The following is a 17,406-nucleotide window of genomic DNA, read 5'->3' as shown; positions in this document are numbered from 1 at the left end:
GTGCTGACAGCTCAGAGCCTGGAGCCTGCTTCAGATTCTGTGTCGCCCTCTCTCTCTCCCCTTTCCCTGACCATATCTCTCTCTCTCTCTCAAAAATAAATATTAAAAAAGAAGAAGAAAATAGCCCTGGATCACCATGCCCAGGACTTCCACCTCTATAAGACAATAAGCCCAACCATTAAGAAAGACATTCCATTCTCCTGTCCCAAATGCTTTTCCCGGCAGTCTAGGCCACCCTGCTCCTTCTGGGTCATCTATACATAAGCACATCCACATATAGCCCTGAGTGGAATCATTTACATACCTAATAATATTCCAACAGACCCCACAATGCTGATTTAAATAGCAAGCACCACAGCTGAACTCCGGTGGGAGCTCTAATCCCCAGGTTCTTATCCTAGCTAAACTAGAGATTAGTTTGTGGAAATTTATGCCAAATCACCCCTCTGAATTTACCAATTGGGATAAGATCACCTGCCCACCCCACATGGGTGTTGTGACATCAAGTAAGATGATGAATGAAAGCACTTGATATATTGTCGATCACCGTATCGCATTTCCTAGAGGAATCAGTTAATTCCATCTTTACTGATGGCCGGAGAGGATATTAACTGGCAAGTGCTTTATTAGAAATCTAAATATCCACTTACACGTGTCTGAGCCTAGCACGCAGATGGTGTCCAACTGTGTGAGATGTGAGAGCAATCTGTATAAAAACAATGCAACTACATGAAACTGGCAAGAGTTACAAAGGGAGAAGGTAGACAAAAGGAAAATTCCTGCTTCCAACTCTGAGTCCCTGAAAAGTGGCCTCCTTTCCCATCCCACACAACTGCGGAGGACAAGGCTCCCACACACTACAAGGTTATTCCTGGTGACGTCAAACTGCCTTCTGCCTGACTTCGTGAATAGAAACCATCAACAAATACAGACTCTGAGAACCAGAGTCTAATAAATTACACAAGGTAAGGACCCCCTGGCTCGGGGCCTTCACTTATTTACAAAATAGACCACCTACAGGGAGACTTTTTTTTTTTTAATCACTAAATTCCTAGGTTAAGTGACCAGTCTCCAAATCCTGTTTACACTAAAAGCACAATGACTAACATGCCCCGACTCTGCATGCTTAACAGCTTTTCACACCAGTGGCTGAAACCGGAGTCGTGATCAAGGAAATCATCAAAGCACATGGATCAAGACACCCTACTGTATGCACTGTACCGACTTGAACCCTGAGCTCTGTGCCTCCCTTCCTTCCCAGATCGGGACTCCATAACAGCTCCTTCCCTGCTCACAGCTGAGCCTAAGAAAAGGTGACACGTGATTAAGCAAACCGCTGCTCAGTATGCCAGGCTTGCCACAATGGGTCTCCCAGATGCTTTTCCAACGGGAAATCACATACCATATGTATATGAGGTGTGTGTCTGTCTGTCTGAAGCTTGAGGTGGGCAGGGAGGCCCTGCTGTAACAAAACAAACCCAGCAAGGCTGATAGCTTTGCTCCCTGCGCTCACTCAGCATTCATCACTTTGTGCTGCCCAGTAATTTAGGCATGAATTTAAGAATTCAAGACCCCTTTCAATGCCACAGGTGCAGTTCGTAGCCAAAACTGACCATTTTTGTCACGGTAAATCATTTGAACACTCTTGTCCTGTGATGGAAACTCAGGTGCCTTCTATTTCTGCAAGCAATGAATTTGCCTTCTTAAGGAAGGAGAAATCATTACACACCCAGTAATAAATGCAAATTGTTGCTGCTGAATCAAACCATGTAATGCTTGCCCAGTTAAATAAACATCAAACTTAGGAGTCTTACCTAGACTGATGGAGAACGGATTTAAAGATTTAGATTCTGGTTATTAGCAAGTAAGAGAGGAAAGCTGCATTAACTGCATTACAGGCAGAGTAAGAGGCAGCATCAGAACGGGTGAGGAGCAGGAGCCAGTGTGACGGCTACTCTAAAGCACCGGACCCTTTCCTTAAATCTCACATCAAGGCGACACAACTGAATTAAGAAAGCCCTCGAAAGTCGAGCTGTTCCACATGAAGTACTATTAAAGAAGTTGAAGGTGGGTACATATTTCCCTTTGCTAATATCAGAATTATTTTCACGGCTGAAGTCTCTTGGCCTAGCCCAAAACTGAGCAACTGGCTGCCAACATCTGACACACAGGACCATTTCCTTTTTCGTTAATGGGCCATCAGTTCCTGCATAGGGTAGTCTTGCCTTCACTAACATTCTACAATCCATTTGCTTCTTCCACATTAGTGACTTAAAATGCACCGAGGGGAGATACTACAGAACAGCAAATATGGAACCGGGCCAACACCAGGCTTGCACAGACATAAGAAAAGAGATGGCATCTAGGACAAAGTTAAAACAATTAAAAATAAAACTTAACAGGCGTGTGTGTGTAAAGGGGGTGGGGGGAAGAGGAGAGAGGACCCATCCTCTTTCAATTTGCTGAGGCAAAATCTCCCTGCTGTGAGAGCTGCCACCTCCCGGGAAAAGAGCCAGTAGGTTGCCTCCTCTCTCAGCGGTTACATATTAAGCCTGCAACTGTTTACGCTCAATCTCAGATACATTCTGTTCACCAGCTTCAGAGTTCCAAGTGCAGGTGCCCTCAGTTAATCATCCCAGCTCACTCCAGAGGCACTTCCAGCAGTGAAGGATGTTCCAGGCAGCCAGCCAGCCAGAGTCGGTTTTTTTTTTTTTTTTTTTTTTAACTGCACCATTCTGGTCCCTAAAGACTTGTTTAAGAAGTTTGGTTTTTGTTTAAAGTGGTTTCCTCAGATGAGAGGTAACAGTCAAAGGACAAATCTAGGACTTCAATTTGGACGATGAAAGACAATGAGGAATGAAGAAACAAACTCCTGGTGGTGACAGCATTGGGGGAGGGAAGGGAATGGAAATGAATAATAGACCTAAACGCTGAGGAAAAATATTTTCTTAAAAAAAGGTGTTGAAGGTTACCTTCCAAGACAAGAAAATCAACCTCAGAGTCATTTTGAAAAAACTATTTACTTTTTTCCAAATATGTGTTTTACAGAAAAGGGTCGCTATGGGTCAAAAACATTCTACAGAAAAAAGCATTTTTATAGATATTGGAAATAATTTTAATAAAAGAACAAGTTCATATTTATCTAGCTGTGGCTGTGTGCCATAGGAAGAGTTTAGCAACCAAAGTGCAAAGACAAAATGAGTGTGGCATTTCTTGCCACACAAAATATTGACAATCTCCCTTATAGCCTACTCTTAATTGCAAACTGGGACGCCAAATAGATGACACATGACCTTTAGAAGTAGGGCTCCAATGGACAAGGGGACAGGAGGGTCAAGCATCAGAATGAATTCAACCGAAGTGCAAACTGGCTTTGACCCCAGCCAAACCCAAAGTCCAGCCAGAGGCCCATTAGAGATAAATACAAGTAGGAATATCACTTTTACAAGGTTGTGCCACTTAACACTATTAAACCTAATCGATCCAAATCAAAGCTAAGCACACCCCCGTTACTAGTTCTGTCCTCGTCCTATCCCATTTTTATGAAAGCTCCACATGATAGCTTAGTTCATGCCGGGGGAAGATCTTCCAAGTTCTCAGAAGGAGCCCTCCCAAATCCTCTGTCCAACGTTTTTTCACCCTGCCCTCCCACCTCCCACCCTGAGACAAGTCAGTCTTAACAAAGAGGTGGGGATTCTGTCATTGTCTCAGGGAAATTAGTTCTAAATAACACCAGAGAAGGATCACTTCCATGAGCAGCATTTGGCTTTAAGCCAAGGGGATACACCTTCTTCCAGCCTCCCCGCAAAATCACAACGAATTCTGTATCATCCTTTCTACCGCAGTAGAGATCTCCCAAGTTCCCAACAATGACTGCACAAGGTGTTGATATTACATTACTTGAGGAGAAAGAGAGGGAGATATATATAGTTTTAATAAAACCCCCATGCACAATTAAACTTGATTAAAAGCCTGGAGAATGCTAAAAGTAGTAATGAGTCCAGGAGGCTGCAGAGCAGAGAGTACAGGTGCAGCCTTCCTGCAGTCAGGAAATGCTGGCAAGTAACAGGAGACATGACTTCACTTGAGCATTGGAGAAGCAAAAAAGTTGCCTTGTCGTCCTAAGTTGGTGGCAGATTTGCTTTTGCTCCCAAATCTAAAGGAAAAGAAAATGAACTGAAAAAGGAGTCTATAAAAAAAGGTAAACTGTAACATTATTTAATATTATCATCTAAAAATAGGAAGCCCTCCACAACTACTCTGTAAATGACTCTTTGTCACCTGAGATGAGAGAGGGGAAACAAAACCTTTAGACACTTTTAAAAAGGGGGTTGTTATGGCTCCAGATTACCTTTTAATGCCTACTTGCTAGCTCAGGTCTCATTCAATTTTTCTTTCAATAAGCTTCGGTGTGATAGGAAAAGAGGCCTAAGGAAGCAGCCCTATTTTACTTCCAAAGCCAGCCAGTTCCACGTACCTGGGCGTGTTCTTGGTGAGGGTGGAGCGGACTCTCTGCGACAGGGAACTAGATGAAGGAGTCTTGAGAAGCTGATGCTCAGGAGTGGTCACGGGCCCCAGTAAACTCACTTTAATCAAAGTTAAGACATATTTTTAAAGGAGGCACAAAAAGGAAAGCACCCTTGTCAGTGGCCAGTTTTAAGTTGAGTATGCCATGAAGCACTGAAGAGCTAAGGTTAGAGGCCCAAAGTCCCAGAGATCATTTCTGTCATTGTCTTGTAACACAGCAGTATATCTTTTGAACTGTGCGGGCAACTGCTCAATGAATAGCTGACTTTCACTTCCTGATTGAGGCCATTCTCAAACTCCAGCTTTCACAAATCTAACGTCTGATCATTTGGTTCTTAACCTGTATTAGAAAAAACAGTATGCTTTCTTAAAGAGGATCTTGGGGCACCTGGGTGGCTCAGTCAGTGAAATGCCCGACTCTTGATTTAGGCTCAGGTCATGACCTCATGGTCATGGAATTGAGTCCTGCATCGGGCTCCACGCTCTGTGTGTGTGGAGCCTGCTTGAGATTCTCTCTCTGTCCCCATCACTTTCTGCCCCACCCCTGTTCGTGCTCTCTCAAAATAAATAAATAAACGTTTAAAAAAAAAAAAAGGGATCTTGCAAAAATAAAGAATAGGTCTCCAATGCCAGTAAAAGTTGGAAGAAACCAGCCTCGTGCATTTTTGGTGGCAATACAAATTGGCAAAAGCCTTTAAGAAATCAAGTTGGTTACCAACAATAGCCAACGTATGGAAAGAGCCCAAATGTCCATCGATGGATGAATGGATAAAAGAAGATGTGGCATATATGTTATAAATAACACCAATTCTTAATAGAACATGTAACTAAATTATAGTTTACAACCATAAAAGTGATACATAGTAACAGGAAAAGTTCTCACAATATGCTACGTGAAATAAGATCAAACTATATCTGAATTGTTATATTTTTAAAATATCCATATGTATATAAAGAAAAGGAGAACCATGTTTCATGAATATAAAAAAAAATAAGGATAGTAGAACTGTACTAATTTTCTTTAATGTTAGAATCCTCATAATGAATTTAAAATTTTTTATTGAAGAATATGAATTCCAAATAGCTCTAGCAAAGGCAGGAAGAGAGTAAATAGCCAGAACTAGAGAAGAAGTCAGGTCCCTTAAGAAGCATAACTTGGGGGGCACCTGGGTGGCTCAGTTGGTTAAGCATCTGACTATGATCTCAGCTCAGGTCTCAAACTCAGGGTCGTGAGTTCAAGCCCTACTTTGGCCTACTATTAAAAAAAAAAAAAAAAAAAAAAAAAAAAAAAAAAAAAAAAAAAAAAAAAGCACAACTCAGGCCTTACCTTTAATATCTGGGGTCTGTGGTGTTGAAAAGGCATTTGAATTTTCAATGACATGCATGGGGTCAACGTTCTCTTGTTCTACCATCATGAACCGACTCCAATATTCCAGGGGCAGTGAAAGCAGGCACTCTACCACCTAAAAAGCCACCAAACATGTTAGCACACCCCCAAACCTCAGGGCTTACCTCTCAGCACTCTCTCATTTTATCATGTTATACAAGTTTTTATATATATATGAAATGTTACACAAGTTTTTGTGTATTTATGAAATACATTAAAACTCGCATAACATTAACACACATACGTGTTACACACACACACACACACAACGCACTTGTCTACCTTGGGCTGACGTTTGATGTCCTGCAACATTACCACTGGATCTGGATTAGGCACTGCATGGGCAACTATGGTAGGCCCAAAGACTTTAGCCAGATTAGCCACATCCATTTTAGTATTTGGGCTCTGAGCCACTCTAAACAAGAGAACATTCAATTAGAAGACTTTGTCCATCCACTTAAATGCAGACCAGAATACAAGATCTACCAGAAAACAATTCACCCCTCACGTTCCCTCCCTAACACCCAACCCACATTATGCTCCCAGTGGCAAATTCCCAACCTCTCAGAAACAAGTTTCTGCTGTACTCACCTCTGCAAGTGAATCATAAGGAAAGCTAATGTGTCTCTGTTGGCCTGGGGCAGGTCACCAATAGCCTGGTACATGGCAGCTTTGCTGTTGTCCTCATCTGGGATTTCTGTAAATGAAAGGAAAGCACCAAGAGGCCTAGACTTCTTTCTCTTGACAGCGGGCTTCCAAGTGATCGACCACAAAGTGTCATCTATACAGTAAGCTTCTGAAACTTCTGATTAGGTTCATGACTGAAACGAACTCCAGTTTCATTAACAAGCAGGACACTAGCCAACAGCTCAATATTAGAAATCGGAACCTTCACAAAAATCGGCCCCTGCAGTTAGGGAAAGCAGCTAGCAAGCCTTGTGCTGGGAAGGCAGGCCTACAGCTGCAGCGACTACAATTACCAAGAAGGTTTTCATCTATAAAACATGTTCAAGGGCCCACTATGTACCAGGTACTATTCTAAGTGCTCAGGTAAAGCGGAATTAAGCAAAGACTTTGCCTCATGGAACTTACATTCTATTAGAGGAGTCAGTCAAAAAGCAGGTATCTATCAGGTAGTGATACACAGGGGAAGCTAGAAAGTAATGGGAGCAGTTATTTTGGACAAGGTGGTCAGGAAAGGTGTTTTTGAGGACAAGACACCCAAGAAGAAACCCAAAAGAAAGAAAGCGAGGAAGGAAGGGCAAATCATGCAAATACATTCCAGGCTGAAATAATAACAAATGCGAGGGCCTCCAGATGGGAGTGAGCTTGTCAAGTGCTAAGAGTCGCAAGAACCCCAACAAGTGGAGAAGAAGAAAGAAGGGAAGGGCATGGAGAGAAATGATGCTAGAGACGTAAGGAGCCGGCTCATACAGGTGGGGTCTCTGGGGCCATGTTAAGGGCTGTGGATCTTATTCCGAGAGTGATGGGAAGCCACTGGAGATACTAAAGACAGAAGGGCTATCATCTAATATAAATTTTAAAAGGACCCCTCTGGATACTATATGAGGATCACACTGTCGAGGGCCAGAGTAGAAAAGGGAAAACACTAGGTTCTGCTGTCACTCCAGGATGAGAGATGTCAAGAGGGGTAGTAGTAGGAGTGGCAAATTTCAATTTTAAGATAAATTTTACAAGACCTCTGCTGACAAGATTTGCCAATGGATTAAATGTGGTGTGGGGGAAAAGAAACCAAAGATGGCTCCAAGTTCAAAATGACAATCTCAAACTCTACCAAAAATAACAACAACAACAAACCCTGTTAGCGCCCTGTATAGTTTAGACAGGAAGAGGACAGGCACCAGGAACATGGATACAGGCATTCTTCATCAAAGTATTTGAGCATCTACTATATGGCAGGCACTGTACTGGGCAGTAAACAGAAGAGTCAAAAATTCCTGCCCCTGGGGCATTCACATTCTAGAGTTAAAGATCTACTCTTACCTGCTGCTTCCATGAAAGTCTTGTTTAGCCGAAAGGTCAGAAGGGGTTCTTTGAGATTTCGAAGGAAGTCCTTCAGGAGGCTACAGATAGCATGGATATCATCCACTTTGCTGAGGAGGGGTACAGTTTTCACTCTGAGGAATTTCTCTTTCAGCTCTTTTACTGTCCGGTCACAGCCAGAGATCCGATACAGGCCTGTCTATTATCAAGGTGACACTTTCAGAAAGAACCTCCTAATCATTAACACAAATAACAGATTCACGCTCTCTGAAGGTTGACTCTTACCTCTGTCAGCCCTCTCTGCTCAATCTCATTTACGCAATGGACAACAATGGAGGGAATCATTGGAGAAGTCTGGGACACATAATCTGCCAGGATTCCCTGAAAAGGGAGAGTTTTAAGTTATTATTTATTACCACTTAGACCAGCAAATGAAGATGAATAGGAAAAACGTCTCCAAACTCATGCTCAGGTTGGGACGTCATGTTTACTTTTAAATTCCTGTTCCCAAAGCATACATTAGAACAGAGACTCTCCGTTTGTTGTTGTTTTTTTTTTTTCCTACCTCCACACCAGGACTGGTTTCTGGTCACGTACCACATTCTTGCATGAACAAGTAATATGACCACTATCTACAACTCTACTCCTGCTTCTCTTCTACTCAAGGGCCTCAGAAAACAAGCAATGACAAGATTAGAGGTATAGCCTTTAATATAAACGAATTTATTATTCTAAAAAAGAAAACCTTTTTACACTTTTATTACTCTTAGTAAGAAAAATTATTTAACACAAATCACAGCTGCTCGGGACACAAACATATCTGTAGGGGAGAAATCCATGGTTCTATATCAGAGTACAGAAAATTTGTAACCAATTACATGCACAAATAAGAACTCCTAAGATTAAAAAAAGTAACAGTTGATTTGCTGGGGGCTGGATAGCAGCATAATCATTTTGTTTTGAATCTTAACACTGGTCATACAATAAATAATTTATTAACAGATTGAATCAATGTTTAGAAATAAGCAATCTAATCTTAATAGCCTAGTATAGAATATCTCTAACATAAGAGAAAGTACATTCACAGATGAAATTACAGGATGGCTGGGATTTGTTTCAACACAATTCACTACACAGGGCCAGGAGGACATGGGGGTATTAATAAATCAAAATTGGACATGAAGTAGTAATCACAGAAGTTGAGTGACAGGAACCAGGGATTAGTTATTCTAATCTCTCTACTTCTGTATATGTTTGAAATTTTACAAAATAGGAATAGAGTGTGGAGGGGAAGGAAGAGAAGAGGAAAGGAAAGGAAGGGAAAGGAATAAGGAAGGAAAGGAGGAAAGGGAAGGAAAGGAAAGAGTATGAGTAGGGAAGAGGGGACAGGGTGGGAGAAAGGGAGGGAGGGAGAGAAGGGAAGGGAAGAGGAGTTTGGTGTAGAAAAGTTACTAAATAGACAAACCCAAGCAGGACTCTCCTGCAAATTAACATTTTATCATTTCTCTTCAACATTAATGGAAAAAAATATGCTTCGTATCACTTATTTTAGGATAAAAACGGACAGTAAGCTTTGGAAAAGCTAAAGAAGCCATAACACAAGGACAGCTCCCACAGCTGTCATACATGTGGTCATACCTCTCCAATCTTGACAGGTGTTCCTATCAGGGTAGGAATGCAGGGAAGGGGACAGCGGTCCCGACATTCTGGATGAGAGACCACACGACAATCTCGACACTTCAGAGACAGCTTGCCAAACTTTATCCGCTTTCCACATGGAACACAAGATTCAGGTTTAATAACCTGAGAACAAAAGAGGGCAGAAAGAACAGAACGGTCTGAATTACAAAATTATCATCATCAACAACCAACAACCTAATTCCTTTACAGTTATTTGTGTAATTCTTGCAATAATCCTACAATATAGGTTTTGTTTTCTTTGTTTTAAGATAAGGGAATAGAAGCAAAAACAGCCTGTGTAACTTGCATAAGGTCATCCACCTGGAAGTGGGCAGTGTAGAGTAGTGGAAAGAATCTGCTGACAAGGAGTCACAGAACCTCCGTGTTAACTCTGCCACTTACTGTCCTGTGGCTCAACAACGCAATTGATTCTTCTGAGCCTCAGTCAGTTTGCTTGGGTTTTTATGAGGAAATCCAATGGGACAAATGTAATACATGCTATTTTTAAGAATACAATGTAAATATGTATCACCGAAAAGCATAAACAATTGTTTCTGAAAAATTGGCTTTGTTTTAATTTAACATTACTCACAGAATGGAAAGATACACACCTTCTGTAACCAGCAGTTAGCCCTGATAAGTGGAAACGAAAGAAGGAGACGTGACATTTAACTTTCTAACACTAAGTTATTTAAATCTGCTCCTGGTATATATTAATTTCACAATCAAAAAACTAAGTGTGCCCTAAGGTGCCTGGGTGGCTCAGTTAAGCATCCAACTTCAGGTCAGGTCATGATCTCATGAATTGTAAGTTTGAGCCCCACATTGGGCTCTCTGCTCAGTGCAGAGCCCGCTTTGGAAACTCTGTCCCCCTCTCTCTGCACCCCCCCACTCACGCATGCTCTCATGCTCCCTCTCTTTCGAAAAAAACCCAAAAACTAAATTAAAATTTTCCATTAAAAAGATAAATAAACAAACATTAAAAGAGAAAAAAAATTAAGTGTGCCCAAAAGAAGGAGAATCACGGATCTACCGTCTTAGAGACAAAGTCATGCAGGCGCATCCCTCCGTTATTCTGTGGAGTGCCGGAACTGTCTGTCTCCGTTCTTGGCTCCAGCTGCCTGCTGCTCAAGGTAGAGTCGCTGTTCCAAGGTTGTAAGGTACCTAGAAAACAACCAACTTTAAGCCTTTGTGTCTTAATATTTTGTCCCTTATGAATTTTAACCCTGATTCTAAAATAACTGGTAGACAACCAGTAATTTGTAACCATAATCAGAAGTGACTACAACAGCTATGCAGAAAAATCAGTTCAAGAATAACAAGTTATACACAAGCGGCCTAGGCCAGGCTAGCAACCCAAAGGCAGAGTATGATACCGTGCAGAAACGTGCAAGAAACGAAGGAAGGATTCTAAAAAACCAAGTCTCCCCAAATTTTACCAGTTGCTTTACACAGGCAATTTAACCAAAAACCCAGTGGACCTGTTTTCCTTCGGCTTCTCGTCCAATATGGCACAGTCTCAATTGTAGACACAGCTTCAATGGGCCCGCCATCATTGGGAACAGTCACTGTAGTTTTTGCAACTATGGATTCATTCCCCTGAAACAAAAACAGAAATGAGCGAAGAATAAACATGTGAATCTAATTTCCCCTCCGCTAAACACCCCTCCATAGGGTGTTTTGGAGTGGTTGAAAAGTTCCTGAATCTTGGTCAGAACTTAAGGACCCAGCTCAAAACACTCTTAAGTTGAAACCTCATACTTCAGAACAAAAAAACAGGGGCACCTGGGTGGCTTCATCAGTTAAGTGCCCGACTCTTGATTTCGGTTCAGGTCATAATCTCATGGTTGTGAGATGGAGCTCCCCCTCAGGCTCTGTGCTGGGCTGGAGCCGACTTAAGATTCTCTCTCCCTCTGTCCCTCTCCTGCTCACACACACACACACTCTCTCTCTCAAAAACTAAAAACTAAATACACAAATAAAAAGAATATTGAAAAAAATATATACAGGGGCGCCTGGGTAGCTCAGTTGGTTGAGCCTCCGACTTTGGCTCAGGTCATGATCTCACGGTTCGTGGGGTTTGAGCCACGCGTCGGGCTCTGTGCTGACAGCTCAGAGCCTGGAGCCTGCTGCTTGGATTCTGGGTCTCCTCTCTCTGCCCCTCCCCCGCTCATGCTCTCTTTCTCTCTCAAAAGTAAAAAAACTGAAAATATATATATATATATATGTGTGTGTGTGTCACAGAGGCACACATACAAGCAATGAAGAATCAAATATAAACCTGAGAGTTGTTTATTCAGAGTAATTCCATTCATAAGGATGATAAGGATCCTATTACATTGAAAAACTCACCAAATCTCTCTCTCAAAATAACACTGCAATGTTGACTCAGGATTTTTAATGCTTGGGGCCACTAATCTCTGATGTGTTCACAACCACAATTCTCTTGGCCTGAATCTTCTTACCTGGTCTACTGTGGAGCCAATGGAACGAGTCTTCTTTACAGGTCCAGGGGGACCATCAATGAATTGTCGGCTACTAGAACGCTAGAAAGGAAACAAAGACCAATAAGTTCAGTGCCAAATAGAAGATCTGAAGCACAGAAGACAAAATTATTCCATGAGACAACCTGGTGCAAGTCCTAGCTACCAGGGCTATGGTAAATGACAATGTGCTCTCTCCCATTCTATTTCCATTTCTTAAAGCTTACATTGTACCAATACAAAAATGCCCTCAGTGCCCTAGAAGAAACAAGCAAGCTTTGGAAAAATCTAGATGACAGCACCAGAAAGAGTACAGCTGTAATCCTATCTAAGTACATGAAGACTCTGGAAACATATGAAGTACCCTGAACAACTGCACACAGACAGATCTCCGCATATCCCATTATACACACATTTCATCTGAAAATTTTATTAGAGTACAAAAGTACTGCGTAAAAATACATATGACAACTCAAAACAAACTTAAGCATATCCTTTTCCACCCCATGAATGAACTGAAGCAGCCAGAACAGTGAAATAGGACAAGATTCTGTCCTGAGTTCCTACCTTAAGGAACATCAATGCTGCCCCCCCAGCATAAATTCATTTTGTAGTCAGTGTTTAACAATGACTAGAGCAACAGGTCAGGAATGCTGTATCTACGCAAAAATTCTAGAGAAAATCCTTTATTGCTATTTTGTAAAAACGGCAACAAAAATTAAACAAAACCATACCTACCCTCTTTTCTCTCTTCTTCAGTTTGAAAGTCTTTACCAAAGAAGAATCCCAATCCTGTTGACAATTACAGTGTATTAATTCTTTCCTGTGGTTAGGCCTCCCCTAAACCCTGTGCAAATAAACTTACAGAGAACTTTAAAGGCTTTCTGACTCAGGCTACCTAACTTACAATTTGAGGAGAGGGGGAAGGGAGGGTCTCAAGTGTAGCTACAGAGCGATAGTATGTTAACATGCTTTCTTTCCAAAATTGAAGCTATTATAATAGAATCAGGAATCAATACCTCAGAGGCAGAAAAGGTTAAAGAATCAACTTCTGTCGTGATTATCTCCAGTGCCTGGTCCTTTATTTCTGATTATTTTTGTAATTAGTTTTAGAACTTACAGAATCTTAGGCACTATACTGATCGTGTTAGATGTGATTCTTGCTCTTAAGGGATTATTATTACTTAATCAGATGTTCTGCACAATATATACCCACTTTAGTTCCAGTTTAGGTTTTGTTTCTCAAACATCCCTCTTCCTTGGGCCCCAACAAAGACATTCACCACTAAAGAATTATTTTTTACTGTAGTCTAGTTTCACTTCACTTATTTTAACCATTTACATTCAGTTTTAGTAGCTACCTGTGACTTCCTTACTCCTCATAATCCCTGAAAACACAAACCCCAGAAACAGTAGTACATAGCAAATAGTAGCTTAGCTAAATAAATTTAATCTCTCCAATTCACAGTCAAGTAATTTAGCTACTGATGGTTTGATTCAGTTTCGGTTACAACAGATATACCATAAATAGGTCTAGCTCCAAAATCAGCTATGAATATGTTCTACTTTTTTTTTTTTTAAGTTTTTACTTATTTATTTTGTGAGAAAGAAAGAGCCAGAGAGAGGGAGAGGGACAATCAAAAGTAGGCCCACACCACCAGTGCGGAGACTGATGTGGGGCTCGAACTCAAGGAACCATAAGATCATGCATGACCTGAGCTGAAACTAAAAGTTGGACACTTAACCAACTGAGCCACCCAGGCTCCCCATTCTAGTTTTATTATATATTCCAGACCTATTCATATCATTCCTTATTTCAAAAAGGGGTACTTAGTATTAGTACTTCTATCTATAAAATGGCAATGATTTCCTCAAACACTGATTTGGGACACAACGCTCCTAGCCCATGTAACAAGTAGCTGTCACTTATTTCGCTATCAGAAAACCAACCACGGATAACCTCCTGATTTATTGATTTGCTCGCTTTCAGCCAGCAAAACAGGAAAGATACACAAACCAATAAACCACCAGCTTCTGAACATCAAACAAAGACTGAAATCTCAGGAGATGACCTTTTATGCAGAAATACCACCTTACGTTAAGAAAAAGGTGCTGCCCCACAAAAGCAAGGTAACAAAGAGTTTAGATACATTAACCATTGTTGAGCAAAGCATTATAGAGTGTCTGGAAACTCTGTCAGTCTTCCGGCAAAAGTTCCAGAGCATTGGTTTCTTTCTAATTGTGAAGTTAGTTTTCCTCAAGAATCAAACTAATTCTGAAATAAGGCACAAGCCTATTGTTTCCAAGAGCAGAAAATAAACCCTGACTGGGTAGAGTCTTGGTAACTTTTTTTTTTTTTTTTTTTTATTGCTAGCTGGGCTTTTTAATAAGCCAAGATATAGTCAATTAGTACGAGTAGTTCACAGATCCGTTAAAGAAATTTAACCTCATGCCAAACCCTGAATTCTATATTCTTGCTTCCAGAAACTAAATGTATAAGCCAGTCTCTTACAGCTCGTGTAGACTTTTATCTTAAAACGCTAGCTCAGTATCTATAACACATCAACTATTAAAACAGTAATAAAGGAACTTCAGAGGACAGGAGATATTCCTAAGGGAGCAGGGGTTGAAAAAAAAAAAAAGACAATTCTCAGAGATCAAATATATTCATTACCAGCGATTCGTCAGTCTTGTCAAAGCTGATATCTGATAAAATGGAACCAGATTCGTCAATAGTTGACAATCTAGATGAGGCAAACAATACAGTATTAGAGAAGACTGTGAATACAAAATCCATGAACACCCAGAACGAGTCACAGTGGTCATGTAACACCAGCAATTTCACAGCAGTACTTTCCTATGGAGACAACTACAAGCTCAAAGCCTAGTTTGTGGTGGTTGCTTGCTATGGTTTCCATGGGAGAGCGCAGCTGCACGTGCATGAGTACACACGCAGCAGGCTGCTTTTTCAGCAAAGACTTCACAGCAGCAGTTGAAAGTTACAGTTGGGAGCATGGGTGCTACTCCCTGCGGAATAGGCTACTAAAAATTCACAGGCAGAAGAATGAAGTTTAATCTGATCCTAATTGTGGTTGCTTTCTACAAGAAAGAGTATTACCCAGCATTAGCTTTTGAAGAAATTAAGCCCATATATCTTCTCAGTTATAAAGATTCCCCATAAAACAACCAAGCAACAAAATAAATAGCTTTAAGAGTGCTGACCTTTCCCTACGTATTGTATTAGGGGTGTTAAATTCAAAGCCTGGTTGAGACTATTTAAATAGTGGTGCAGTGGAACCAAAATTATGGTCTCGTCTTGTCTCACAGAAGGCCTTCTAAACCCGAAGAGCTACAAGAGATCTCTGGAGAGTAAACACTGAAAGTATTGCTGAACTGCCACTTTCACCTTTAGGTTTCTTAGCAATGAGTAGGATTAGTTATTGATGTGCAATTTAGTGCCAACATCAAAATTTTACCCAGGGTGAAACCACATCCTAAGGAAAGATCAAAAACAAAACAAGATAAAAGAAATAGGGAGGCCCTTGTGCCTTTATTTCCCACCCACCCTTCCTCCAAAGTCTTTTTCTGCTTTATTCAGCACACATTCCAGAAGCTGTATATTTAAGAGTTCAGATAACAAGAACTTCTGACAGCTGCATTGCTTGTGATCAGATAACAACAGATGCAGTTTCCCCACCTTTTGTTCCCAGCATTGCCGCTGGATGGTTGGCCCCTGTTGAGAAAAGCCAGAGCTGATTTTTGCTCCTCACTTAGTTGAATGCTGCCAGATGTGTCACACATGAGCATCTCTCGAATCAGCTGAATCTGTCTTTCCTGCAGACCAAAGCAGAGTAGAACATCCTAGCTAACCAGGGGAGAAAGCTTCACCTCAAATTTATGGGACAGACAGACCAGAAGACATTAAAATACAGCATTATGCAAATGAGCCTCCAGGAAGTCTGCTACACCAACAGCATATTAATTCACATCAAGCCCAGATTGTGTTTCTGATTTCTGACTGGTAAAATGAACTCCATATAGAATAGTGGGGTTTCTGCTACTAGACTTTTGGGTCAACCTGCTAATCCAAGACAGTATTGCAAAATCAGAGTCCTAAAATAGATTTCACATAGCAAAAACAATTTAGTGTCATTTTATCAGGACAATTATTGGCCTCTTTTACGGATCAAAGCAGCCACCCACCTTTCTAAACGGTGGAACAAAATGCATTAAAATGGATACAAAGCTGTGACGCACTGGAACCAGTCAATTTGAGCTTACTGAGGCATTTAACACTGTACCAAGATGGATTAGTGCCTCCTCGTAAAGGCTTTCCTTTGTATCATGACCCACCCTGGTACATCAAAATGATAGTGTTCCCCGTTAGTCACATTGCTCAACTGGCTGAATACGCCCAGCCCCTGACCCTGAATCAGGAGCGGTAATGAAGGAAAAACCTAAGAGTTGTCTTGCCTGTATCAATAACAAAGGACCAGCTACCGGCAAAAGGACGAGGACATTCTGGGTAGCAGAAGAGAGAGCCAACATCTTGTGACAGATCAAGCATACTAGGAATTCCCTAGTTTTCTCTAAATTCTCATTTGAAATGTATTAAGTCAGAGTTTCAAGTGTAAAAGAGAAAAAAAATTTCAATTTCAACCTATGAAGAACAGGATTTCCTACACTGCAATTTCAGCTCCCATCAAGGCCAAGTTGTCATTGGACAGGTTGCTTTTAGTTCTATAATGTGGAAGAAAGGGAGCATAACCGGCGGGTGGAAACGTTACCAGATGACGCTGCCCCCTCCCCCCACCGCACGGTTCTGGCATAGAGAACAATACACACCAGCTTCTCACAGTCAGCCTCAGCTCGCTGTCTCCGTTTGATCTCGACATCCACCTGATTGCGTGCATGCTTCAGCTTAACATCCAGCGCACTACGCTCAGTCTCTGCTTTCATCAAAAGATCCTTGTACTTCCCCAGCTCATGGTCTGTTCTCTGCCACTTTTTACGGAAATCTTCAAAGTCCTTTGCCAACTGGATGAATTCTAAGGAAAGGGGGAAACTTCAGTCATTCAAGCACCAACCAGGGTACAATGCTCTAACGAATGAGTCCTCTAGTTAGTTTTCCTCCAAATTTTTAACTAAGGGATCAGCTAGACTCTGGGCAAATCTACCTGAAAATAACCAGGAGCAGGTCTGGATATATGTTCATCATCCGACATGTCAGCTTTGTGGAAAGCAATTCCTGTTTCGATAGGCTACTTACTTTGGCTTAGCTAGTGGCATCTGCTATGGAATAAGGAAATCATTAGTCACCTGGCT

The 17,406-nt window shown here is 41.3% G+C and overlaps 1 protein-coding gene across 5 annotated transcripts in view; it reads right to left on the bottom strand.

Annotated features, from left to right (window-relative positions):
* Positions 1-3,001: 3,001 nt before the first annotated feature.
* Positions 3,002-17,406, bottom strand: part of RACGAP1 (Rac GTPase activating protein 1) — a 28,375-nt gene continuing 13,970 nt past the window's right edge. For all 5 annotated transcript variants that reach the window (XM_019419306.2, XM_019419308.2, XM_019419307.2 and 2 more), the window contains 15 exons: positions 16,927-17,129; positions 15,779-15,915; positions 14,756-14,825; positions 12,820-12,873; positions 12,064-12,144; positions 11,080-11,197; positions 10,632-10,762; positions 9,557-9,721; positions 8,204-8,299; positions 7,919-8,117; positions 6,506-6,611; positions 6,197-6,329; positions 5,855-5,990; positions 4,478-4,586; positions 3,002-4,156 (listed from right to left, as the gene is read on the bottom strand). In XM_019419306.2, coding sequence (XP_019274851.1) covers positions 4,081-4,156; positions 4,478-4,586; positions 5,855-5,990; positions 6,197-6,329; positions 6,506-6,611; positions 7,919-8,117; positions 8,204-8,299; positions 9,557-9,721; positions 10,632-10,762; positions 11,080-11,197; positions 12,064-12,144; positions 12,820-12,873; positions 14,756-14,825; positions 15,779-15,915; positions 16,927-17,129 — 1,814 coding nt within the window. In that variant the 3' untranslated portion in view covers positions 3,002-4,080. The remainder of the gene's footprint in view (positions 4,157-4,477; positions 4,587-5,854; positions 5,991-6,196; positions 6,330-6,505; positions 6,612-7,918; positions 8,118-8,203; positions 8,300-9,556; positions 9,722-10,631; positions 10,763-11,079; positions 11,198-12,063; positions 12,145-12,819; positions 12,874-14,755; positions 14,826-15,778; positions 15,916-16,926; positions 17,130-17,406) is intronic.

This window comes from Panthera pardus, unplaced genomic scaffold (genome assembly GCF_024362965.1).
Source record: "Panthera pardus isolate Hobbes unplaced genomic scaffold, ASM2436296v1 HiC_scaffold_6, whole genome shotgun sequence".
Taxonomy (NCBI): domain Eukaryota; kingdom Metazoa; phylum Chordata; class Mammalia; order Carnivora; family Felidae; genus Panthera; species Panthera pardus.
The sequence above is the reverse complement of the archived record's forward strand: the minus strand, read 5'-3'. Positions and strand labels throughout refer to the sequence as shown.